At 39.4% G+C, this 27966-nt stretch overlaps 1 protein-coding gene across 9 annotated transcripts in view; it reads right to left on the bottom strand.

The window, feature by feature from the left end:
- The window catches only part of CATSPERB (cation channel sperm associated auxiliary subunit beta), a 191740-nt gene that overhangs the window by 42593 nt on the left and 121181 nt on the right, over positions 1 to 27966 (bottom strand). For all 9 annotated transcript variants that reach the window (XR_001905019.3, XM_017961478.3, XM_017961480.3 and 6 more), the window contains 2 exons: positions 18916 to 19070; positions 16262 to 16416 (listed from right to left, as the gene is read on the bottom strand). Coding sequence is in view for 8 of the 9 variants with exons in the window: in XM_017961478.3 (XP_017816967.1) it covers positions 16262 to 16416; positions 18916 to 19070 (310 nt within the window). In the remaining variant the exon portion in view is untranslated. The remainder of the gene's footprint in view (positions 1 to 16261; positions 16417 to 18915; positions 19071 to 27966) is intronic.

Raw genomic sequence — 27966 nt, 5'->3', positions numbered from 1 at the left:
TCTATACTGACCATGTATTAACTTTATAAACAAGAAAACAATCTGTTTCTAAAATGTTAGCCTTGCATATCCACGTGCAAAAAATTCAATCTAGACACAGATCTTACAATCATCACAAAAATTAACTCTAGGCCAGGCACAGTGGCTCACTCCTATATCCCAGCACTTTGGGAGCTGAGGCAGGCAGATTCGTTGAGCCTAGGAGTTCAAGACCAGCCTAGGCAACACGGTGAAACCCTATCTTTACTAAAAATACAAAAATTAACCAGGTGTGGTGGCATGTGCCTGTAATCCCAGCTACTCAGGAGGCTGAGGCAGTGGGATCACTTGAGCCTGTGAGGTGGAGGTTGCAGTGAGCTGAGATAGTGCCACTGCATTCCAGCCTGGGTGACAGAGCCAGACCCTGTCTCAAAAAAGAAAATAAAGAACTCTAAATGAACCACAGACTTAAATATAAAATGCAAAACTATAAAACTCCTAAGAAGATAATATAGGAGAAAATCTAGATGACCATGGGTATGGCAATTACTTTTTTCCCTCAATTAAAAAAATTATGTTAAAATGTATGCTATGGTTTGAATGTATCCCTCAAAGTTCATGTGTTGAAAACATAATTTCCAATGCAAGAGTGTTGAGAGGTGGGACTTTTTTTCTTTTCTTTTCTTTCTTTTTTTTTTATTTTTTTGAGACGGAGTCTCACTCTGCTGCCAGCCTGGAGTGCAGTGGTGCCTATCTCCACTCACTGCAACCTGAGAGGTGGGACTTTTAAGGGGTGATTAGACCATGAGGCTCTGCCTTCATGAATGGATGAATGTCATTATTGCAGGAGTGGGTTAATTATTGTGGGGGTGGTTTCCTGATAAAAGAATGAATTCAGTCCCTTCCTTCCCCCGTCTTCCTCTCTCTCCTTTGCACATGAGTGCTTGTGTACCTGTGTGCTCACATGTGCTCACCCTTCTGCCTTCCACCATGGGATGATGTAGCATGAGGCCCTCACCAGATGCAGGCCCCCCAGCCTCGGATTTCCCAGCCTCCAGAACTGTAAGAAATAAATTTCTTTTCTTTATACATTACCCAGTCTGTGATATTCTATTATAGTAGCATGAAACAGACTAAGAAGATACACCTAACAAAATTTGCCATCTTAATGCAATGACTGTTGAATACAACACCAAAGATATAATCCATGAAAGAGAGAATTGATAAATTTCTCTCCAGTTTTCCGAAACACAAATAAAACCATTAAATAATTTGGATAAAACAGTGGATTAAATGAACCAATTTATGAACAAATAGTTTACAAACAAAATATACCACAAATAGCTAACACACATTTGATTAACATTTGGTCAACCTCATTTGTAATCAAAGAAATCCAATTACAACAATGGGATACAATTTTTAATCAATTAGTAAAGATTTTTAAATGACAGTGTTAAGCAGTGAACACTGAATTTGTGTTAAAAATACATGCTATGGTTTGCATGTAGCTCTCATTAGTAATTGGTACCCTACTAAAATTACAAACTTATGCTCTGTGAAATGTCCTGTCAAGAGAATTAGAAGACAAGCCACATACTAGGAGAAAATATTTTCAAAAGATATATAAAGGACTGTTATCCAAAATAAACTGTAGGGGAGGGGAGAAGAAACCTCTTTTTCCTCTATTCTCTTTGGTTCTGTAACTGAAACCTGACAATTATCCTGACAAATACAGAGTAACAAAAGAAAAACAGGGGGAATTTATTAACGTGTACATTGTACTTACATGCAGGAAAAACAGCAGCGATGAGTAACTAAAAGAGGTAGTTAGAATATGGGGCTTCATAACAAATAACAATACATTTTTAGAGAAGTGACAAGACAAAGAAAAATGGGTTTAGGTTTTTAGGGTGAGCAAACTGTGGAAGGTAAATAAATGGAGGGAACTAATGGAAGATAAGGGTTGTTTCGACAAGGTTTCTTCTGTGAATTCTTTGTGTCTCTGGGTTTATTAATAGTGTAGAATTGCTTGTGCCTGTAATCCCAGCTACTCTGGAGGGAAGACTGAGGCAGGAGGATTGCTTGAGGCCAGAAGTTGGAGACCAGCCTGGGCGCAACATAGTGAGATCTTGCCTCTAAAAAAATTTAAAAATTTAAAAAAAAAAAAAAAACACAAAAAACTAGCTGGGTGTCGTGGCCCATGCCTGTAGTCTCAGCTACATGGGAAGCTGAAGCAGGAGGACTGCTTGAGCCCAGGAGTTCGAAGCTGTAGTGAGCTATGATTACACCACTGTACTCCAACCTGGGTAACAGAGTGAGAATCTATCTCTAAAAAGAAAAAAAAAATTATATAGTCTAGAGTTATCTCCAGTGATTAAGAATTATTCTGCCCTTCCTGGTGGGAGGGGGCAAAGAGTTCCTCTTGTGTCTGTTTTTCCTTAATTACCTTCAGCATAAATAATCTTAATGCCAAAGTGGCATACTCTTTGTTTTTGTTTTGTTTTGTTTTGTTTGGAAATTGGAGGTCTCACTATGTTGCCCAGGCTAGGCTTGAACTGAGATCCTCCTGCCTCAGACTCTCTAGTAGCTGCAACTACAGGCACACACCACTGCATGGTTCTGGGATGGCATAATCTGATCTCCTACAATACAAAAAACTCTAATAATACAACAATAAGAAAGCAGACAACCTGATTTTAAAAATGGGCCAAAGACCTTAACAGATACCTCACCAAAGAAGATATGCATATGGCAGGTAAGCATATCAAAAAATGTTCTACATCACATATTGATATGGTTTGGCCAATGTCGCTACCCAAATCTCATCTTTAATTGTAATCCCCACGTGTCAAGGGAGGGACCTCGTGGGAGGTGGTTGGATCATGGGGGCGGTTTTCCCCATGCTGTTCTCATAACAGTGAGGGAGTTCTCATGAGATCTGATGGTTTTAAAAATGACAGTTTCCCCTGCACTGTCTCTTTCTCCTGCCACCATGTAAGATGTGCCTTGCTTCCCCTTTGTGTTCCACCATGGCCTCCCAAGCCATGCAGAACTGTGAGTCAATTAAACCTCTTTCCTTTATAAATTAACCAGTTTCAGGTATTTATAGCAGTGTGAAAACAGACTGCATATGTCATCAGGTAAATGCAAATTAACAATGAGATACCACCACACGCCTATTAGAATGGCAGAAATCCAAAACACTGACAACTCAAATACTGGTGAGTATGTGAATAATAGGAACTCTCGTTCATTGCTGATAGAAATGAAACTGAAAAAGTCTGGAGGACAGTTCTATCATTTTTTACAAAACTAAACATACTCTTAGCGTATGATCAAGCAAAATGCCTTGGTATTTATCCAAATAAGTTGAAAACTTACATCTATACAAAAACCTGTAATAGGTGTTTACAGAAGCTTATTTATAATTGCTAAAACTTGAAAGCAACCAAGATGTTCTTCAGTAGGTAAATGAATAAATAAACTGTGGGATATTCAGATGATGGAATATTATATGATTCAGCACTAAAAAAGAAATGAGCTATCAAGCCATGAAAAGACATGGAGGAAATTTAGACGCATATTACTAAGTAAAAGAAGCCTCTGAAAAGGCTATATACTGTATGATTCAAACTATATGACATTCTGGAAAAGGCAAAATTATGGAGACAGCAAAAAGATCGATGGTTGCCAGGGATGAGGGGGAGAGAGGGATGAATAGGCAAAGCATAGAGAATTTTTAGGGCAGTGAAACTCTTCTGTATGATATTATGATGATGAATACTTGTCATTATACATTTGTTCAAACCCACTGAATTTGCAACACTAAGAGTAATCCCTAATGTAGATACGGACTCTGGGTGATAAATGATGTGTCAATGTAGGTTCATGAGCTGTAACAAATGTACCACTTTGGTGTGGGATGTGGATAGTGGGGAAGGTTTTGTGTGTGTATGGGACAGAGGTGTATAGGAACTCTATTTTCTGCTCAATTTTGCTGTAAAACTGTAATTAATTTTAAAAGTTTATTAATTAATGTTAAAAAGTTAACCTCTTTGTACCTGAAGTCAATGGCCAGCGGTCAGGCAGCTACCTTAATTATGAAAGCTGTCTCCCCACTTCTTCCTAGGATTGCACTTGGGGGTGATTAAGCACTGCTGTTCCAGAAGAGGAAAGAAAGCAGCCTTTAAAGGAGAAGGAAAGGGGATTTGGGCAATGGAGAATTAATCAGTGAGTTTTAGAGGTGGAAAGGAACAACTGTTGAGTGGAGAAAATACTGCAAAAAGACAAATATCACCAAACTAAGCTACCTATGCATTCTAAGCTCCCATTCCAATGCCTGTGCCATTTCCCCAGCCCAGCCGATCCCTTCCACTCCATGCCAATGAAACTGTTTTCATCAAGGTTACTACAGCCTAGAATGGTGCCAAATTCAAAAGTCACATCTTTAATCTTATTTTACTCAAGTCTCTTTGCAGCATGCATCATTGATCACTCCATACTTTCTGAAACACCCTCTTCTCTTGGTTTATGTGGCCCCACATTTTCCTGTGTATTTTCTACCTTACTGGCTGCTCCTTTTCATCCTTCTTTGCTAGGGTCTTCTTCTTAGCCCAGTCTGTCTTCCTGGAGTGCCCCAGGGCTTTTCTTCTCTACATACATCCTCCTCTGCAGGTAGAATCACCCATCTGTATCTGAACAATTGCCAAATGCCAAGTTTCTGCTCTGTCTCTTCTGAGCTATGAATCCATACGTCTAACTGCCAACTTCACATCTTCACTTAGACACCAAACACACATTTCAAACTGAACATTTCCAATGTGGAACTCTCAGTTACCCTGCCTGATACCTGCACTTTTCATCTCAGAAAATGGTGGTATTGTCCTTCTAGCTACAAACCACAAACCTAGACAATTTTTGATCACTCTCTTGCTCATATCCCTAACAGGCAAATGCATCATCAGATCCTGTCTTCACTCAACTGCACCTGCTCCAGCACCATCATCTCTCACCTGTATTACTTCAATAACTTTCTAAGGGGCTTAGCAGCTTCTACTCACACCCTGTCCCACACTTTTCACAGCAGTCAGAGTGATCCTTTCAAAAATGTAAATTTGATTATTTTAAAATAATCCAATAAAATTCTCCAATGGTTTCTGCTGACGCCAAGAAGAAAATTTACACTTTTCCTGCAGCCTATAATGCTGACTATGATCTGGCACTTGCCGACCTCCTTGCTGGCCTTTCCACCACATCATCACTGTGCATCATCTGTACTGGCTTTCTTCATGCTTACTAAAAACACATCCCAATTTTTCTTGCCTTACTGTATGCAACTTCTTTAGCCTGGAAAGCTCTTTCATTGGCTCTTTGCTCTCTGTTCTTGGGTCTTTGCTTACCCTTCTCACTCCCTCTGTCACCATATTTACTTTCTTCAAAGCACATACTAGATATGAATTTGTTTTGGTTTACCTGTTTATCACCTGTATCTGTTTTTAGAATGTCATCTCCATGCAGGGAAGAGCCTTGTCTATCTTGTTTACCACTATATTCCCAGTGCCTAGCACAAGACTTGATATGTAATAGGCACTAAAATATTCACTGAATGAACAGCTTTACTGAAACCTTTGTGTGTTGATGATACATTCCTTCTGAGCGATTTAATAAAAACATGGACATTAAGTCATCACTTTTAAGATTTTTGTGAAGATTCAGGGCCAGGCGTGGTGGCTCACACCTGTAATCCCAAAACTTTGGGGGGCTGAAGTGGGTGGATCACCTGAAGTCCGAAGTTCAAGACCAGCCTGGTCAACATGGTGAAACCCCGTCTCTACTAACTATACAAAAAAATTAGTCGGGCGTGGTGGCAGGCACCTGTAATCCCAGCTACTTGGGAAGTTGAGGCAGGAGAATCGCTTGAACCTAGGAGGCGGAGGTTGCAGTGAGCTGAGACCATGCCATTGCACTCCAGCCCGGGCAACAAGAGTGAAACTTTGTCTCAAAAAATAAAAAAATAAAAAAATAAATAAAAGATTTTGTGAAGATTCTTAAGAACAACTGACCTTGTTATAAGATGACAGAATTTCCTTCTCAAATAGTTCACCATTTGTGCAATGACTATACTTCCCTTGTTATCAATCAGACAGTGTCATTTATCTGTGTATATTTAATTAACTCCTACTGTGAAAGGATTTTGATTCAGTACCTAACATCTCATTGTAGGTGGTAGCCTATACCTTTGTTGAGATTTTGCAAGCCTTTTGGCCTCCATGATTCAGATTCATTGATAATGTTCAGAATCCCTTCTTTTCCATCATCTAACTTTAGTTCTTGATTCTTATTCTTCAGACTCTCTTCTGAATTCCAAGTCTACCATTTGCCATTCCCATACTGCCTGATTCCTCATTCATAGTCTGTCTACCTCAAGCACCTGTCCTCTTAAGCACAGTGTAAGAATCTCAGACAGCATCACCATAATAAGATCACATGTAGCTGGATTCAGTAAATAGAAGGCAAGAACAGCTGTGTTTTTTTTAAGGCACAGAGACAGACAATGAAGTAAAGTAATGAAAATTGCTCTACTTCATTGTCCTGGTGAATCTGTTCCCATGTATCGCTCAGTCCATTCATTCCCCTCAATTTCTACCATCAATATCTTAGACTAAAACATCGAAAATTTTAGCCTAGGCTACCGCAAAAGCCTTCTAAATGACCTAAGTGCATCCATAATTGTTACCCTCCAACTCATTCTCCATATCACAGCCAGAGTGACATTCTAAACAAAAGTTAGATTATTTAAGATAAATGAGAGGTGAAGAATTTAAAGAAGAAAGTAGTAATGGTGTGTTGTGCATCTCACCTCTCATCTCCATGCAACCCTACATGTAGAAAGATAAGTGCCTCTCTCACAAAAAAGCCAAGAGGCAGCCGGGTGCGGTGGCTCACACCTGTAATCCCAGCACTTTGGGAGGCCGAGGAGGGCAGATCACCTGAGGTCAGAAGTTTGAGACCAGCCTGACCAACATAGAGAAATCCCATCTCTACTAAAAATACAAAATTAGCCGGGAGTGCTGGCGCATGCCTGTAATCCCAGTTACTCAGGAGGCTGAGGCAGGAAAATCGCTTGAACCCAGGAGGTGGAGGTTGCTGAGCCGAGATCGTGCCATTGCATTCCAGCCTGGGCAACAAGAGCAAAATTCCGTCTCAAAAAAAAAGCCAAGAGGGATTTCTTCAAGGGGACCACCTTAGAAACTGTAATACATCTTCTGAGGTTTGAGGAACAGAGGGACCAGAATTGGACTCATTCCTGAGAAATATAAAGGGTGGATACTGCCTAGACACCCAGAGTTTAATGATTACAGATGGAGTGGGAAAGAGATAAAGTTATTAATTAACTTTAGACTTTTAAGTTAACACACATGTAAAAATCTTGGGTAACACTAAAAAGCAAAATAAAAGAGTGTAGAAGTCCTAATCAAGTAGAAGAAGAAAAGAATGGAAAGAGGAGAAAAAAGAACCTTAAAATAAGGTAAGCAAGAAGAGAAGACAAAAATGAAACATAGAAAAAGTGGGACAAATAGAAAGTACAAAAGAAGATAGTAGGAATGAAGACAAATATATTAGTAAAAATAATAAATGTAGTTAAACGAAACTCTCCAGCTAAAGGACAGAAATTGTTAAATTGGCTAAAACCACAAAATCCATTTATGTCTTTTATGACAGATATACAAAGCAGGTGAAAGTTAAAGGATTGAAATAGTATACCACAAAAATATTATTCAAAGAAGGCTGGTGCCATGTATCAATAACAAAAAAAGCTACAAACAAAAACAAAACATTGAAACTCATAACAAAAAACCCCTGATTTAAAAATGAGCGAAGGATTTGAATAGACATTTCTACAAAGAAGACACATGAATGGCCAATAAGCACATGAAAAGACGAGCCACATCATGAATAATTAAGGAAATGGAAGTCAAAACCACAGTGAGATACCATCTCATACCCATTAAGATGGCTATGATAAAAAACAGAGAAAACAACAAGCATTGGCCAGGATATGGAGAAATCTGAACACGTGTACATTACTGGTGGGAATGTAAAATGGTACAGCTGTGGAATGTGGTATAGTGGTTCCTCAAAATATTAAACATAGAATTATATGATGCAGCAATTCTACTTCTGGGTATATGCTAAAAAGACTAGAAAGCAGGGACTCGAACAAATATTTGTATACCCAGGTACATAGCATCATTATTTAAACTACCCAACAGGTGGTAGCATCCCAAGTGTTCATCAATAGATGAATGGAAAAACAAAATGTGGAATATATATATGCATATCACTCAGCTTTCAAAAGAAAGGAGATCCTGTCACATGCAACAACATGCATAAACCTTGCAGACATTATGCTAAGTGAAATAAATCTGTCACTAAAGGACAAATACTATATGATTCCACTTACAGAAGGTACCTAGAGTAGTCAAATTCATAGAGACAAAAAGTAGAATGGTGGTTGCCAGTGGGAGATGAAAATGAAGAATTATTATTTAACGGGTACAAAGTTTCAGTTGGGGAAGACGAGAAATTCTAGAGATGGATGGTGATAATGGTTGTACAACAATGTGAATGAATTTAATGCTACAGAATGGTACACTTTAAAATGGTTAAAAAAAAAAGCATAATGAAAAGCCACGGTCATGCAAAAAAGTATTATAATGATAAAAATAGTCACTAAATACCAACAAAATGTTCAACCGATCATGAAGATGTAACAATTCTAAACGTATATGTACCTAATAACAATCTCAAAATATACAAGGTAAATTGACACAACTATAATTAAAAAATGGACAAACCCAGTATACACATTAGGAAAGTTTAATACAACTCTCTCAATAATTGACAGATCAAGCAGAAAAAAAAATCACTAAGGATACAGAAAATTGCAATATCACAAGGAACAGGATTAATCTAACAAATAAATATTAATACTGCACGCAATAGGAGAGCATTCAGAACACAACACCCCAAAACATCTGCTCTAGCCCACTGATTGAGTTAAAGTCACTTAAAACACACACACACACACACACACACACACACACACACACACCAGCAAACACAGGAAGGACACTCTGACCTACCTAAAGGCAGGAGATAAAACTCCCATGGGGAAGGTGTCCTCCTTGCACCTGGAGAAGGACATTGTTTTTATTAGTAGAGATGGGGAGTCAAAGCCAAGAGAAATCTGTACAAATAGACCTTGTTAAACCAACCCTTATCTTCCTAGCCACTTCTCCACAGTTAATTACCCTAGCCCGAGCCCCCTTGCCTTGTCACATTTTCACAATTTACTGCTTTTTGTTCAACCTAGTATATACATGTTCAACTCTAACTGCTTCTTCAGGGGTCTTCATTTCTTTAGGAGGACTCCTATGTCACATAAAACTTACATTAAATAAATGTGTATGCTTTTCTCCTGTTAATCTGTCTTATGTCAGTTTAATTCTCAGGCCCAGCCAAAACACCCTAAGAGGATAGATGTAAAATTTTGCCTCCCATACAAAATTGACCATAATGAATGGCCTAGTCCTAGGCCATAAAGTAAGTTTCAAACAATTTCAAAAAACAAATTTTCAAGGAACAAAATATTCCAGTCTTAAACTCTTCCAGAAAATAATAATAATAATAATAAAACAATTGTCCATGAAGCTAGTATAATCTTGTTAACAGAACCACAGAAGGACAATATGAGAAAGAAAAATTACAGGCAAACTTTCCACAAGAACATAGATGTTTAAATCCTAAAGATTAGCAAACAGAGTTCAGAAACGTATGTAAATAGATAATACACAATGTCAAAGATAGGTGTATTCCAGGACTTTAAGGTTGGTTCAACATTAAATCCACAATAGAATTTACAACATTAAATAAAAAGTTAAACGGAAAAATTCTATAGATAAGCTCAATAGATACAGGAGAAATAATAATTAAAATCCCAAAGTCTAAATCTCTTAAACTAGAAAAATAGATAAATTTATTTAAATGATAAAGAGTTTAAGAAAACTATGAAATGCTTTATATATATATAAATATATATATATCTATATATATATTTATATATCTATAAGATATCTATATATCTATATATATAGATATGGATATATATATAGAGAGAGAGAGAGTCAGAAACAACAATAATTCCATTATCTTGTATTAAACAAAGTATTGGAGGTCCCAGACACTATAACAGGAAAAAGCTATAATATGCTAAGAAATGTTAAGGAAAATACAAAAAAAATTATAGTTGACCCTTGAACAATGCAGAGGTTAGGGATGCCAGCCTCCTGTGCAGATGAAAATTCACATATTACTTTTAATTCCCCCCAAATTTAACTACAAGTAGGCTGTTGTTGACTGGAAGTCTTACCAATAACATAAACAGTTGATTAACACATACTTTGTATGTTATATGTCTTACATGCTGTATTCTTATGATAAAGTAAGCTATGGGAAAAAATGTTATTAAGAAAATCGTAAGAAAGGGAAAATATATTTATTATTTCTTAAGTGGAATGGATCATCATAAAGATCTTCATTCTAGTCATCTTCTTGAGTAGGCTGAGGAGGCCTTACTGACTCAGGGGTGGCAGAGGCAGAAAAAATTCCATGTATAAGTGGACCTGCACAGTTCAAAGCCGTGTTGTTCAAGGATCAATTGTACTGGCAGGTAATATGATTATCTATTTAAAAATATTTATACAGTATGGAAATTTCTCAAAGAACTAAAAATAGATTTACCATTCAATCCAGCAATCCCACTACTGGTTATCTACCCAAAGGAAAATAAGTCATTATATAAAAACAGACACCTGAACACGTAGCTTATTGCAACATAATTCACATTTGCAAAGATATGGAGTCAACCCAAGTGCCATAAACTGATGAGTGGATTAAAAAAATGTGGTATATATATACCATGGAATATTACTCAGCCATACAAAATAATGAAATAATGCCTTTTGCAGCAACTTGGATGGAACTGAAGGCCATTAACCTCAGTGAAGTAACTTAGGAACAGAAAATCCAAACACTGCATGTTCTCACTTATAAGTAGGAGCTAAGCCATGGGTATGCAAAGGCATACAGAGTGGTATAGTGGATATTGGAGGCTCAGAAGAAGGGAGGGTGGGAGGGGTGAGAGAGGAAAAACTACTTATTGGTACAATGTACACTACTTGGGTGATGGGTACACCAAAAATCCAGACTTCACCATTACACAATTCACCCATGTAACCAAAATTCACTTGTACCCTTAAAGCTATTGAAACTTAAAAAAAAATTAAAAATTTGCCTCTACTGCAAAACCCAAGATAATATGTAGAAAAAGTACTAGAATTATTAAAAGAATTTAGCAAATTTGAAAAATATAAGATTACTCTACAAAAGGCAATCACAAGACTTCTGCTTTTGCTTTAAATGCAGAAAGATGCTCTCGAACAAGAAAACAAAACAAAAAGCAGATAAAGTACAAAGTCATGACTTTTGTCTAGCTTGTCAGCGAACTAAGGTCACAAGATAACCAACTAACCTGAAACCCAGAGCAATAAGCCATTCCAGGGAGAGATTGAACACCAGGACAGTGTCACCTGTGGAAGAACATGGGAAGGAGAAACAGTGCTGACCTCAACACAAGCAAGTAAGAGTTAGCTGAAGTTGTAAAAAAGGGCCAAAGGTCAGGTATGTGCTAGCATGTGAGTCTGGAAGTGCTTGGGCACCTGACAAATGGGAGTCTGTACTCACTTGCAGACTCCACTGGCTTCCCTTGAAGGCTCGTGGCAAGGACTGGGGCAGGACCATAGACCAGAGACAGCCACCACTGGTGGTACAGGTAGTTTGTGGGGATCAGAGGTTGGGAGGAAACAGACCTGAAGCATCACCTACTTCCCTGAACCTTCTCTCATAGGAAGTAAAAGCCTTAAACCACAGAAGATTAGGCATTAGATACTTTTGCACACAGGCCTCAAAAGAGCTGATCAGTGGCTGAGGGTTAGGGGGTGTCAGGAGGGTGCTGGTACAGAAGTCCTGCCTCCCCCACTCATCCTTTTTCTTACAAAGCAAACACTTTTACCTACTGTCAGAGAAGAAGTAAGGGTCCACTCACCCACAGGGCCCAAGGAAAGATATGTGGCAGAAGAGGGAAGGAGGAAATAATAACTTCTATCCCTTAAGAAGAATCAGGAAACCGTCTTGGTCCTAAAATTCTACAAGAACTAATAATTATCTTACTGCTAGAGGAAGAGCACGAAATTCCCACCCAAGATCTATCTAACAGTAATATAAGGCAGAGTTTGGTTGCAAGAGGTAATTTCCATTACCAGGTTTTGGGGTTTTTATTTTCCTTAATGGAACTTGACAAGCTGAGTCTAACATATAAATGCAAGACCAAAAGCCAAGAAAAGGCAGAGGGAGGGGGTTATTCACACGTGTTTCATAATTAGAGTCATTTAGTCAGTGTGTCACGGAGAAGACAAATACACCAGTGAAACAGGAGAGAGGACAGGAGCAGACCTATGCATATATGGGACCAGGATATATCACAGGGCAGTGCTGCAGATCAGTGGGGGAAAGGAGGGGCTTGTATGGACAATAGATTACCCACATGAAAAAAAAAAGGAAAAACTCGATTCCCACTTCACCCTAGACACATCAATTCTACATAGGTAAAATTGAAAAGCCGGGCGGGGTCGCTCACACCTGTAATCCTAGCACTTTGGACAGCCAAGGTGGGCAGATGACTTGAGCCCAGGAGTTCAAGGCCAGCCTGGGCAACATGGCAAAACCCCATCTCTACAAAAAAAAAAAAAAAAAAACTGTGGCTGGAGCATGGTGGCAATGATGATGCCTGTAGTCCCAGATACTCAGGAGACTGATCAGCCGGAGATCCGCCGGAGCCAGGGGAGGTCAAAGCTGCAGTGAGTCATTATTGCACTCCAGCATGGTGAACAGAGGGAGACCGGTGAAAAAGAAGGAAGAAGGAAGGAAGGAAGAAGGAAAAAGGGAAGGAAGGAAGGAAGGAAGGAAGGAAGGAAGGAAGGAAAAGTTTGACATGATTCCAAAACAATATAGGAGAATAGCTACATAAATTGTAGCATATTCATGTGAGTGAATTACAGACCACATGCCAATATGGAGTAATTTCAAAAGCATGATGTTACATGAAAAAGGCAAGTCATACATTTCATAAAACTGGTGTTAACGCTCTAAAGCAAAACTTTAAAAGATGTTAACATAAAATCCAAGACAATGCTTGTCTCTGCGGGAGAAGGGTCATGTGGGGGTGGAGGGGAGGCAGGAAAGAAAAAAAAATGCTGCCCAGAAGAACTGCTGAAAGGGTGAAGGGACCCCAACACAGTGATAGAATTCCAAGGGCTGGCAGAGCGGGGGTAGTTGTCACTAGTGGCAAGGGTAGCATTGCCTATAACCAAAGGCTCTGGAAGTCTCCAACAGAAGGACTTCTTGTCCCTTTACCTCACCTCTCTTCTTTCACCCAAACTCTGAAGCCTAAGAAAAGACCAGAAGAACAAGGATGAAGGAAGAGAGTGGTGGTTGGGGGAAGATTCCAAGTAAGAGGAACAGCATGCTCAAAGACCTGTAGGCCAAAAGGAGCAGGACGTGTTACAGAAACCAAAGGAAAACCAGAGTGACTTCACTGCAGTGAACAAAGCAAAGAGGTCACTCAAGAGAGTGGAGCCCGGTCAGTGGGGCTTTTTGAGTTCCAGTAAGGAACTTGGGTGTTATTCCAGGAGAAATCTAGGATTCTCCAAACAAGGGCTCAAGCCCCAGGAAAAAACTCTCTAAATGCTGTATACTCCCCTTTTGTAGACTTAGTCAACTGTAATTACATACTTGTCTGCTTCTGGGGCTAGAATACAAGCTCACGGACTGAGATGCTTGAATGTCATGCTCACCACTCTGTTGCAGCACCCGCCACAGTGCCTTGCTGGTAGTCAGTGTTAAATGTTGATCGGTGGAGTGAGTGAATGGTTCACTCTGCCTTATGTCCTGACTAGCTAGATAACTGCCTTTGGCCTCCTGCGGACCTGAGAACACTGGGTTCCCAAATTCCTCACCTCCCTAGTTGAAGTTCCACTTGCTATCCAGGTCTCTGACCCTGGCTTTGCTCATATTTCCTGCCTTGAAGATACCCATTCCCTAGTTTCTGTGCAAACAGAGCAAAGTTACTGAATCTTATCACAGATTGTGCTGTTCTGGTTTTTAAATATTCTGATTCTTAAGAGAATGACCATATGCTTTTAAAAATAATTAGAATATAACAAATTAAGATTAACATTGGTATAATATTAATCATATTAATATTAAAAGATTGAAAAGTGATTCTGTAGGTTTTCTATAGAAAAACACCTACATAAACACAAACTAGCTGATTTGGAACATCACACATACAAGATCCACCTAGAGCAAAAAACAATTCTAGAGATTACTGACACTTTTGTTAGAGACAAAATTTATACAATCCTCATAAGAAAAAATATTGCTGATGTTTGTTATAGTAGGTCTAATTCCCATGTTCACCTCCACTTCTGAGTGAGCTGCCTCACAGTGCAAGGTATTGTTAGCTGTGGGACAAGATATGTATTGACAGCCCCAAACACATGTAATATACAGATTTCAACCTGGTGTAAGAATAGAGCCCACCACTTTGAGACAAGGTGAATATCTTAGTCTATCTGGGCTGCTATAACAAAATACCATAAACCAGGTAGTCTATAAACAGCAGAAATTTATTTCTGACAGCCCTAGAGGCTGGAAGTCTGAGATCAAGGTGCCAGCAGATTTGGTATCTGGTGAGGGTTCACTTTCTGGTTTATAGATGGTGTCTTCTATGTGTGTCCTTCCATGATGGAAGGGCCTAGCTGGCTCTGTCCTTCAGTCCTTCCAGTGGTGGAAAGGCCTAGCTAGCTCTCTGGGGTCTCTTTCATAAGGGCACTAATTACATTCATGAGGGCAGAGTCTTCATGACCTAGATACCTACCAAGGGCCCTACCTCCTAATACTACCACCTTGAGGGTTAGGATTTCCACATGAATTTTTGGGGAAAACAGATATTTAGACCATAGCAGTGAGTTTCTGGTAATCTGAAATTGTTGAAATTGTTTCTTTTTTAGTTGGTAGATTTGGGGGTTATATAATTCATATTCTTTTTTTGAGACAGAGTCTCACTCTCTCACTCAGGCTGGAGTGCAGTAGCGCATCCTTGGCTTGCTGCAACCTTGGCCTCCTGCGTTCAAGCAACTATTGTGCCTCAGTCTTCCCAGTAGCTGGCATCACATATGTGAGCCACCACACCTGGCTAATTTTTTTATTTTTAGTAGAGATGGGGTTCACCACGTTGGTCAGGCTGGTCTCCAACTCCTGGCGTCAACTGATCTGCTGGCCTTGGCCTCCCAAAGTGCTGGGATTACAGGTGTGAGCCATGGCACCTAGCCAGAATTCATATTCTGAATAAGAGTTATTAGGCCTTGAAGGGTTATTGACTTTTACTGATACCTTAGAAGTAAGCATTTCTGAGAATTCTGTGTATTGTTCCATGCAATATTTCATAAAAGATAGTCTCCACTACATTAAATGTGTTAGTCTCTAGGATATACAAGAATTGTCATGTGAGTAAACTCAGTGGATAGCAAGTATCCAATGTAGTCTAGAATATTTCTGATACTCAAGAAACACATTTCTATAGCTTGGCCTGATGGCGCTGATATAAATGGTCCTAGGTTTCTATAATTGGGGCACCATGCAAGGCATCTTGGAGTCTATAAATGTATTTGGCCTTGTGGGGTGTCAAAAAAAGACTTACTCTATTTGACCAAGAAAATCATTCAAAAAAGTAGGTCCAAAATTTAGATTCTGTTGGCCAGGTGAAGTGGCTCACACTTGTAACCTCAGCAGTTTGGGAAGCTGAGGTGGGTGAATCCCTTGAGCTCAGGAGTTTGAGACCAGCCCGGGCAACATGGTGAAACCCCATCTCTACAAAAAGTACAAAACTTAGCCGGGTGTGGTGGTGTGTGCCTGCAGTCCCAGCTATTCTGGAGGCTGGGGCCAGAGCATTGCTTGAGTCTGGGAGGTTGAGGCTGCAGTGAGCTGTCATCGCACTACTGTACTCCAGCCTGGATGACAGAGCAAGACCCTATTTCAAAAAATTTAAAAAGTAGATTCTAGAAACCAATATGCCATCTAAATAAATGCAAATCACTACCCAGAGTGTATCACTTTTCCGTAGTGTATATTGTTGAACTTCTTGCTGTAGATCGTTTCCTGTGGTTCGTTCTCAGGTACGTATGCAAAAAAGATAATTTCATCTAAAGAGGTGTGCTGTGGGGCAAGCGCAGTCTCAAAGCCCATATCTGGAGGCTGGAAACAGAGAAAAGAAAATATTATATTTAAACTACTTTATACTTCAATTATGAAAAAATTCAAGTCACAGATTTATTTCCAGTTCACATTAAAACAATACTGGTATACTTATCAATTGGAGAAATATGTTAACATGTTTTGTTGGAACATCTACGTGTGTGCAAGGGAAGATGTATTTTCCTGTTAAGGAGGAATGGAAGTTCTGATGACTAAGATTTGGTGTAAGATTCCTATGCCCTTCGTGGATGGTTGGAGTAAAAGGGTACATGGAAACTTGACTTACATTGCAGGTGTGTGAGGAGCCCGGGGATGCAGATTTTAGAACTGGGTTCTTATTTGAAGTTTTATTTAGGAAAGGGCCCGTGAAATCCCTGTCCTCACTTGCTGCTCCTGATCTCATGCTAGAGACTCTGGACAGCTGCTGTCTGAGTCTCCCAACTGGCAGCATAAGCCGTTCTCCTTTCTTGACTCACAGATCTCCCCTTGCAGTCTACTCAGGCACTTCTGGCCTAGATTTCTGATCTATAGGTCTTTCTTTTCAACACACCTTTCTCTAATCCTGACCCTGTCCTGCTTGGAGAACTTTTAGGGGAGAGAAGAGAGGTAAGGACCATCCCCAAAGGGGCTGTTGGGGTTGACTTTGTTGCTATGAGACAAGGTGTGGGTGGTAGATTATGCAGACTGGTTGGGGACGCATCCGTCCCATAGTGCCTCCAAGACTCATCTTCTGTCATGCCTTTTTCCCTAGTTACTGAATTTTGGGAATGCACTGAGGAGAAAGGGGAAATAGATGCCAGGAAAATAAATGTGGGACTGAGCCAAATGGCTTGAGGACTCTTGAAAATCACTGAAATGGCTAAACATCTTTAGAATTCTGTATGACACTGTAGCCTGGGAGTGGCAAGTGTATCCTAGGGAAAGTGTATGTAAATCCAATGAAAGGCAGCAGGGTGGCTAAGAGCACAGACCCCGGAGCCAATTGCCTAGGATAGATGTCTAATCCCAGTAACTAACCAGCCTGTCTGTCCCTCACTTTCTTCATAAGTGAAATACAAATAAATAGTTGTTATAAAGATTAAGAGCTCCAACACTGTAATAAGAGGCAATGATTATTTTTATGCAGAGAGAATGCATGCATAGTTTGTGGAGAGGGAAGTGATATTGTTGAGTATGGCTTCATCAAACTTGTCCTAAGTATACAAATACCTGTAGGTTTTTTTTTTCTTTTTCTTTTAATAATTTAAACTTTCACATAAGGGAACTAAGACACTTTCTACAAATTGTGAAGTTGGTGAAAAATGGAGGTAAATGCTGTTTTTGGGTTAGTTCTACGCTCCTGTCCACATCATTTGCTTTGTATAAATGCGGAATCCACGCCCCAGACGTGGGCAAAGACACAGGGCGTCACACGTGGCATCTTCACTCTCCCATGGAAGTTCCCGCCCTCTTTCTCTATGCAGCGCAGGGAGAGGGGAAGCTAAACACCATCCTCTCAACTGCGGCTGTGGCCTGGCAATTGCAATGATCTGTTAAAACCAGATTCATCTTTTGTTCCATTTCCGTGAAGTCAAAGGGCAGGTTTTACTAACCCCAGTCAAAAATATTTGATAATTTGCTGATGGTTTGAGAGTGTCCAGTTTTGTAACTGGTGCCCAAGGATGAGCTACCTTCACAAGTAGCATATTACACATTAAACTATTAGAAAAACCTGCATCAAGTGTCATCTGTAAAGAAGATAACTCCTTTTAATGTTGTCACTAGAAAAAGAAACCAGAGGGCAGGGTTAATAGGAAAGAAGAAAAGTAGACCACAGCTCATGTTCTCTTCTTTTTTTTGAGGCAGGGTCTTGCCCTTTTGCCCAGGCTGGAGTTCAGTGGCACGATCACAGCTCACTTCAGTGGCATGATCGCAGTTCACTTCAGCCTCCACTTCCCAGGTTCAAGTGATCCTCCCGCCTCAGCCTCCGAAGAAGCTGGAACTACAGAAGAATGCCACCACGCCAGGCTAATTTTTGAATTCTTTTGTAGAGCTGGGGTTTCACCTTGTTGCCCAGGCTAGTCTCCAACTCCTGGGCTGAAGCAATCTATCCACCTCAGCCTCCCACAATGCTAGGATTACAGGCATGAGCCCTGGTGCCTGGCCTCACAACCCATGATTTTCCAGGGCCAACCTTAGGAGGTAGAGAATCATCCCTACCTTGGCCTAGGTTGGGAGTAACGGTTCTAGCTTAGAATGTCTAGTGGTATTCTGTTGTGAAGGTATTTGCATGAAGATATTTGAGGTGGAATTGAAGCTATATAACCCCATATGGGACTTGGAAGAAGATTTGGAGATGTTTGTGGCACATGGAGGTTCTTCTTTTAGTTAAATAGAGCAAACTGCGTTAATGAGTTTGTCCCAAGGAAAATATTTTCCCATTTTCCCATTATTCTGTGTATCGAATGTGGCATCTATTCTTAAAATAAGGCAAACTGTTTCAATGCATTATATACTGACCTGTCCAAAAAGATTTCTAGAATTTCCAAAGGCTGTGGGTGGTCCACTAGCTTCAAAGTGACCCGGAGTCAGCTTATGTAGGAATCCCAAGTGATCATAGAATAATGTGAAAATTCTCTCAGTAACATTTCCAACTGCACCGTGTCTTCCCATTCCTATTAGGAAATAAAGAGAAGTGTCTTGCTACTGATACAATAGAAGTCGAAAAACATTAAAGACACCTTCATTTAAACTAAGTGTCTTGTAAAGACACCTTCATTTAAACTAAGAGGTGGAAGTAGGGCCCTGAGACTCCTGAATTAGGAAAATGCATGTTAGTTTTTGTTAAGTCCCTGGGAAGTCGTTTCCAGACTCCGTGTCACTACAGAATCTGTTCATTGAAGTAGGGGAAGAAACAAACAGAGGGGATGTTTAATTAAGAGATCTAGAGGAAAAGAAGTTAGGTCTCTCTAGCAGTGGTTTCTCTTCCTATTACCAGCAAATCAGATTCCTGAAGAGGTAAAAGGCAGTGAGAAAATGCCTTAGGAAGGCAAGGGGAATCGTCAGTAGACACTGGTCGTTAAGTTATACTGGGATTAATATGTTGAACCAAACTGGGCATGCTGTGGTTCTCTCATCCTTAGGGCGCCACATTGAGAGGCACTGTCAGTAATCAGATGATGCCGCAGCATTCACTTAGCCAAGCAGACACTGGTCCTGGGACAGGGTCCCCTCCCTTGGAAGGAGCTAGAGTGAAAGATCATAGCTCAGGATGAAAAAGGCTAATTTCTGCACACTGCGTCTCACGCAAACCCACCCAGTTAGCTCAGGCTCTCCTAGTTCATTCTACACATTGGAGTGTCCAGGACTCAGTTTTTAGATTTCTTCTCTCACTATCTTTGGAGATCTCATACAGTTTCAGGATTTTAAATCCATCTTTAGATGGATAATTCCCAAATTTAAGTCTACTATCTAGTGCTCTTCCCTGAAGTCTAGGCTTATGTAGCTAACTGCCTTCCAACAGCTTCGTTCGATGTTGGTTGGGCCTCTCAAAGTGAACTCATTCCAGACTGAGCTCCTGATCCTCACGCAAACCTCCTCCAGCCCCAGCCTTCCTCACCTTCATTAATGGCAGCTACATTATTGCTGCTGCTCAGCCCAAAAACCTCAGTGTCATTCTTAATTCCTCTGTCTCTCATACCCTGTATCGAATCCATCAGAAATCCTATTTACTCAAGCCTCATAATATATATAGACTCTAGCCACTTCTCACCTCTGTCACCACTATCACCCTGTACAAGCCACTGTCATCTCTCTTGTGCCTCCTAATTGGTCTCCGTGATTCTGCCCATAGCTCCCTTCAGTCTATTCTCAAAAAAGCATCCAAAGTAACACTTTCAAAATGTTAAGTCACTTCATCCACTCCCCTTATCAAAACTCTCCATGGCTTCAACCTCTTTCTCAGTAAGAGTCAAAGTCCTTGCAATGCCCTCCAAGGGCCACCGTGGTCTGAATTCCAGTACCTCTCTGACCTTATCTTCTATGACTTTCTGCAATGCTTACTCTGCTCCAGCTACACGAGCCTGAGGTTGTCTATCTCCACAATTAGATAATCTGTTACAGGAATAGCTGGGCTCCTTACTCTCCAACCTTACACTTTTAATATATTGTTCTTGCTTGTCTAGACTAATTCAGCCCTCCAATACAATGATGAATAGAGGTAGTGGTAGATGACATAGCAAAAGCTTTTGGTGTGTTACTAGAAAATCTGATTGGATATTTGCTATAGCTTCTTTCCCCCCTAGATACTCTTAATCAAGAAGTTACATTCTATTCTTGCTTTGATAAGTGTTTGTTTAAAAAATCATGAATGGCTGGGAGCAGTGGCTCACGCCTGCAATCCCAATACTTTGGGAGGCGGAGGTGGGCAGATCACCTAAGGTCAGGAGGTCAACACCAGCCCGGCCAACACGGTGAAACCTCGTCTCTACTAAAAATACAAAAATTAGCTGGGTGTGGTGGTGGGCACCTGTAATCCCAGACAATGCAAATCAGGGCTGCAAATCTTACAGAGGCCTTCCAATGGCCATAACCTCTCAGACGGAGTTTTCTCTCTTGTTCTTTTCCTACCCACTTAACAAGATGACTTTGTTGTATTCCTTGGGGATATGTGTGAGTGTGTATGGATTTACCTCTGATTCATCTTTGTCCTAAGGGTAGAGCCCTTAGGGGTTCTGGTGTATGGTGGGGCACACCATCTATTATTCTCACTACCTGGGTAGACTCAGGGCCATAACTCTTCATTAGTCCGCCAAATTCAAAGTCTAAGTTTGCAGGAATTTGTAAATCTCTTCAGGTCAAAAGGACTTTGGTACTGTGTGCCCTGTTTACCTCTCCAAGTGTATTAGCCTGTTTTCATGCTGCTAATAAAGACATACCTGAGACTGGGTAATTTATAAAAGAAAGAGATTTAATTGACTCACAGTTTCACATGGGTTGGGGAGGCCTCACAATCATGGCTGAAGGCAAATGAGGAGCAAAGTCACATCTTACATGGTGGCAGGCAAGAGAGCTTATGCAGGGGATAAGCTTTATAAAACCATTAGATCTTGTGAGACTTATTCACTGTCACCAGAACAGCACGGGAAAGGCCTGCCCCCATGATTAAATTACCTCCCACCTGGTCCCTCCCACAACATGTGGGGATTATGGGAGCTACAGTTCAAGGTGAGCTTTGGTTGGGGACACAGCCAAACCATATCACCAAGGTTTTGTTTTCCCTTAGAGTTTGGCCTGGTTGTTTCTATTAGCTTTTCAGGTTATCAATTTAGAAAATAATTTTTCTAAGTATTTTGTTAAATTATTCTCAGCAGCAAAGTGATGCCACAACTGGAAATAGATACTGTGTTCTGTGGATGATGTTCATTGTATCATTACTTATCCAGCTGCCCTATGTGTAACTCTTGACTATACCCACTTCCTCCTATTTCACAGCCAATCCTTCACAAACTCCCACTGGTTTCATTCATAATTTGCCATTGTTTTCTTCATACTTGTGGCCACTTTTCTAATCCAGACCCTCATCATCACACTGAAACTTTTAAAATAGCCTCTTATCAACATATCACTTGGCCTAAAATCTTACCTCTTCAGGAATCTGATTTGCTGGTAATAGGAAGAGAAACCACTACTAGAGAAACCTAACTTATTTTCCTCTAGATCTCTTAATTAAACATCCCCTCTGTTTGTTTCTTCCCCTACTTCAGTGAATAGATTCTGTAGTGACACAGAGTCTGGAAACGACTTCCCTTGGATTTAACAAAATCTTACATTTTCCAGTATATCCCCCTATATGATCTTTCTAAAATACAACTATGATTATATTAATAATCTTTTAATGGCATGATGAAATTCTTTAGCTTGACTCAAATGGAAAACTGGGTTCATTTACCTCCCTGCTCTCATCATCAATGAGTCATCCCTAGGAAATTTAGCTGTAGTATACTACATGTGCCCTATATTTCAACACTTAATTCCTCTACATGGAATGTTCCCTTATAGTCTTATCTTGATCTTCATATATTAAAGATTTAACACTGTCAATTTCAAATGTATTCTACTTTGGCACTGCAGTTGATTTCTTCTTATGTTCCTTATAGTTCATTTTTGTATATTTACATATCTTGTATTATTTTAGAGCATTGATTCAATATGATATAATTTTACTATTTATATTTTATCACAGAAAGAACTTTGTTTATTGAATACTTTCAGCCTAAAACTCTTGCTCTGTGTGTGAATATGAACATTACTGCCTCTGCGTTCTCTCCCAGTGTGTTTGGCACAGTTGTTCAAATCTTTATTCATATTTTTTTCTCTCCACTTTAGCTTTAAGTTTTTCACTCCTGGTAATATATTTTAAGATTTTAAAATCCAAAATAAGACTCTGTCTTTAATTGAGAAATGTAGATTACCTCCGATATCTGCTCATTCCCTCATCTGCTTCAGGGCTGCTCACCAAGACTACAATACATGCTACACCACACAACACAACAAATGCTTCACCTGGCACTTCCTATTCACCTATCTCGCCTTTTTTTTTTTTTCCTGTGTAGCATTTATCTTACATACAGCCTATTTTGGTTTATTTGTTAATTATCAGTCTTTTCTGACAAGTGTGTAAGTTCCACAGGAAAAGAGACTGCTGTACCCTTAGTGATTGGAACAATACCTGGCATATACGAGGTACTCAATCAATGCTGTTGAGTAAATGAATCTGTAACATTTATGGTGATAACTGCAGACCAGCTCCACTTTTGGTTATTCTATTTTATACTTTGTACATTTTCCGGTATGTCTTCTTTTCTCTTTTTCATGTCTATTTTTATGGGTTATTCTGTCTCCCTTGCTTTAATACATATACACAAACTTAAATGTATATATATGTGTGTGTGTGTGTGTGTGTGTGTGTGTAGACATTGTTGCCCCAGCTGCTCTTGACCTCCTCCGCTCAAGCGATGCTCCTGCCTTGGCCTCCCAAAGTTCTGGAATTACAAGTATGAGTCACACATCTAGTCTTCTTTTGTTTTTTAAGACTTGTATTGTACACACTTCTTTTTTTTTTTTTTTTTTGAGACAGAGTCTTGCTCGTCACCCAGGCTGGAGTGCAGTGGCACAAACTTGGCTCACTATAACCTCCGCCTCCCGGGTTCAAGTGGTTCTCCTGCTTCAGCCTCCCAAGTAGCTGGGATTACAGACACCAGCCAGCATGCACATTTTTAAAAATTCTATGAATGATCACAATAAAGGATTCCAAAAATATTCCTAACTCCATGTAAAGTTATACTCAGATAAACAGATAGGATTTTGGATTGCCTTTTAGGGATGGCAAAACTTTGGCTTTTTGGTTTTAACTTTTTGTTATTCCTCTTGTCTTTTAAATTCTTGATTATTTTATCATGCAGTTCTGAAAGTCTCCAACTGTGTTTTTATTTTTTGTGTCAATAATAATCATAATTATTTCCTCTGAATCACATGTAGTCAGGTTTTTTCTTATGCTCCCGTGAGCTTTTCAGTAGCAAAACTTTGCTGATGTAATTGCTAAGGTTCAGTATGCCATATTTTGTGGATAAATATGGCAAGAAATGCTTGTTTCACATGTTAACAGCTTGGGAATTGAGACACGTCTTATAATTGATGTGTCTTACAATCATTGTCAGCCAGAGGGCACTCAAATCATAGTGGTCAATTGCCTACTTTGTCTCAGTTATTTATACTGTCATCACTTTAATTGAGCTTCCTAGATCATTGGTGCAATACATGTTGAGTTTTATTGCTGCTTAAAATGCTTTCAAACAAAGTTACTGTGGGTGCAGAGAATAAAACAAAGCAATAGGACCTATATTTATCAGTAAAGCCAGTGTCACGGAAGGAATCACCATAATTTGTTGTAGAAGAATTTTACATTCTCTTTTAGAAAATGAATATGAATATGAATAATGAGTTAAGTTGGTTCCAAATTCTTACGTGAAACTAATTTTTTTGGAGGTTCTATATTAGAATATGCAAACGGTTGCAGCAGAAGAATCCAAGGCTGGCTTGATTTTTGTTTCTTTAAAATTGATTTACATTTTCCATTTCAAATAATTCAGAAGAGTGTTTCTGCTTTTAGTATTGGTTTGTTTTGCTTTTAGTTCAAAAAATTAATGTCATTATTGATTTTGGTTTCCTTTGTTCTTTCTATTTTTTGTATTTATCCATCCATCCATCCATCCACCCACCCATTTCTATCAGAGGGCTATACTATGCCAGGAACTGTAGATAAAAGAGAGAAACATACAGCCCCAGTTTTTGTTCATCACTAGAAATTCCTACAATTTTGCAGTTTCTGAATCCTTAGCATCTATATTTATTATTTTAGATTTTCTCCACTTATTTGTTCATTTTACATCTGGGTATGTTTCTATAGTTTATATTTACAATTTTAAATATTTTATAATTTTTATTGACAATTTAGTTTTCTTAGGTGTTATTTTTACTGTTTCCAACATTATCTTCCTAGGTCTATTTTGGTTTTTATTTCACAAAATGCACTTTTTATTCTCTATTTGGCCATTCCTCCAGATCCACTCTCAGACTTTCTCCTTCCTGTTTGGTGCAATGGAAGACTGATTTCTATGAATTGCAATCTTTGTGTTGTTTCCAGTTGACTCCTGATTGGGCTTGGCAAATGAAATGCAGCAGCAGGAGTTAAGAAAGGGGAAGGAAACAGAAGTTAAGGTAGTTTTCACCCTCTTTCTTCTTGCTTTGGTGGTGTGGTTCTGTGGTGGCTGTGAGCTTCCTAGACTATACCTCTTAAAGGGTGGTCCCTACTCCATTCCAGCTTTGACTGGGCTTTAGTAATGCCATCTATCTATCTTATCCCTCTAAGCAAAGAGACTGTAACATCTTTCTTCCATTGCTAGTCTCTAGATATTTTAATATCACTGTTGCTCCCTTTAACCATGTCTGCCCTCTGCAAATAGTCTCCTTATAAAGCTTCTTCAGGTAAAACACCTGAGTGGAATTATGTTTCCTGCATAGTCCAAAACTGATAAGGTGTTTTTACTTACAATGTCCCTAGGGCATAGAATATAGAGGTGGAATTCTGGGACTGAGCTGCTTACATACTTAATGAGTGAACAGATGACCACTTATGCCTGGCAAACCATAGCAAGCAAGGGCTTCACAATTACTCAAATTATCTCTGTGGCGAGTGTGGGATGCAGTGTCTGTGGAGGGCAAGACTTGAAGTGGTCCAGTGGAGTAGCTACAGTTGATTACAATGACAACCATGGTTTTTACAAAGATTGTGGGGTAGCATGACTTTCATGGATATATTGGAGGGCTTACAAAAGCAAAAAGAAAAGCTTAAGATGAATATTCAATTCAAGGCCGGAGTAGAGGCTCTGGTAGTCATACGGGAAAAAAATGAACTTCACTTCATAACATATACAAAATTAGAGATTTTACATTTGATCTATATATGAAATCTAAAACAATCAATTTCCAGATGAAAACAGGAGAATATCTTCATAGCTTTGTGATAGGCAAAGAATTCTTAAATAGAATACAAGAAGTAAAAAGTGCTAACCATAAAAGGAAAGATTGATCAATTGAGCTTTCAAAAATTAATAATTTTTGTTCAAAAGATACCATGAAGAAGGTAAACAAGACAAGCCACTAATTACAAGAAGATATTTCCAAGTCACATTTCTAACAAAAAATCATACCCATAATACATTAAAATCTCATAGAAGCAGCAAGAAAAGTAACTCAAATCAAAACTTCATTCAAAAAAGACTTGAAAAGAATTTGCAAAAAGGATATAAAAATGAACACATGAAAATGTGCTTAACATTATTACTCATGCAAACTAAATCTTCAGTGAAATACCATTAGGCTGGGTGCAGTGGCTCATGCCTGTAATCCCAACAGTTTGGGAGGCCTACATGGGCAGACCACTTGAGGTCAGGAGTTTGAGACCAGCCTGGGTACCTGTAATCCCAGCTACTTGGGAGGCTGAGGCAGGAGAATCACTTGAACTCGGGAGGCGGAGGATGCAGTGAGCTGAGATCTGGCCACTGCACTCCAGCCTGGGCGACAGAGCGAGACTCTGTCTCAAAAAAAAAAAAAAAAAAAAAAATATGGCAAGAGGCAAGAGGGAGCTTTTTGGAATACTGGAAATGTTCCACATTGTGCTCCTAACAATATTCACGATTACTTTCATTTATTTCACAATCATATGATGCGTGATCACCAGAATCTTAGGTTGACACAGCTGCTGTCTCAACACACGATTCAGACATATAGACCACAAGGATTAATCCTGATACTAACATAAGTTAAACAAAAGCTTTATTGACAGAATAGAGAATAAATAAACTGAGTGGAGAATAAATAAACTGAGTGGTGAAGATCTGGAGAAATAGAATCAGGATTTTGTGGTCTCTCTTTATCCTCAAACAAGGAAGGACCAATAGAGGAGATTCTATAACTGTAAAACTGCTTTTGCTGGTGAACATCAAGGACAAAATATTGAGGCCTACAAAACCATGCTTTTTGAAGTTATGTCAGAAATCTTCAGAAATTTGTCATTTAAAATCATATCAGAGACTGAAGATCAGAAGAAACTGGTTTTAAACTGTACAATAAAAAATGCTGTGTGTTAAAAACAAACAAACACAGCCTCTGTCTTGTCTTGGTGACAGTGTTTTTCTAATTCCTGTTAGACCTAATAAGATATTTCCAAGTCTACCTCAATCTCAAAACTTACCCAATAATCTATAACAGTTCGTTGTTGAGGCAACATTGAGAGAAGGAAGGGGAATCAACAAAATCCTGAAGACTCTCGGTAATGCCCTCCTAACAAGTAAGAAGGCACATTGGTCCCTTTTCATGCTGCTGATAAAGACATGCCTGAGACTGGGCAATTTACAAAAGAAAGACATTTAATTAGACTTACAATTCCGCATGGCTGGGGAAGGTCTCACAATCATGACAGACGGTGAAAGGCACTTCTTACATGGTTGCAGCAAGAGAGAAATGAGGAAGAAGCAAAAGCGGAAACCCCTTATAAACCCATCAGATTTCGTGAGACTTATTCACTATCATGAGAATAGTGCAGGAAAAACCAGCCCCCACGATTTGATTACCTCCCCCTGGGTCCCTCCCACAACATGTGGGAATTCTGGGAGATACAATTCAAGTTGAGATTTGGGTGAGGACACAGCCAAACCATATAAGAAGGTGATAGTGGATGAGAAGATATCAAAAGGAAAAGTAAAGGGAAAAATCAAACCCTCATGAGTGAAACCAGGTTTACCACTTTCCAAGGCACTTCACTGAGTTGAGAAAATGGGTCCAAGTCCTATCTAAATGAGGTGAAGCAGATGGGTCTCAAGAATAATTCACTTATACTATGTTAGAGCAAATAGAAGATCTGACCAGTGCTGCATCTTTAATGATGAACTTGATGGAAACAGGAAGAGTGGGAGGAATAGAAGAAGGAAGGAAAAGGGATAAAGAAGGAGG

Source organism: Papio anubis, chromosome 7, assembly GCF_008728515.1.
Source record: "Papio anubis isolate 15944 chromosome 7, Panubis1.0, whole genome shotgun sequence".
Taxonomy (NCBI): domain Eukaryota; kingdom Metazoa; phylum Chordata; class Mammalia; order Primates; family Cercopithecidae; genus Papio; species Papio anubis.
The sequence above is the reverse complement of the archived record's forward strand: the minus strand, read 5'-3'. Positions and strand labels throughout refer to the sequence as shown.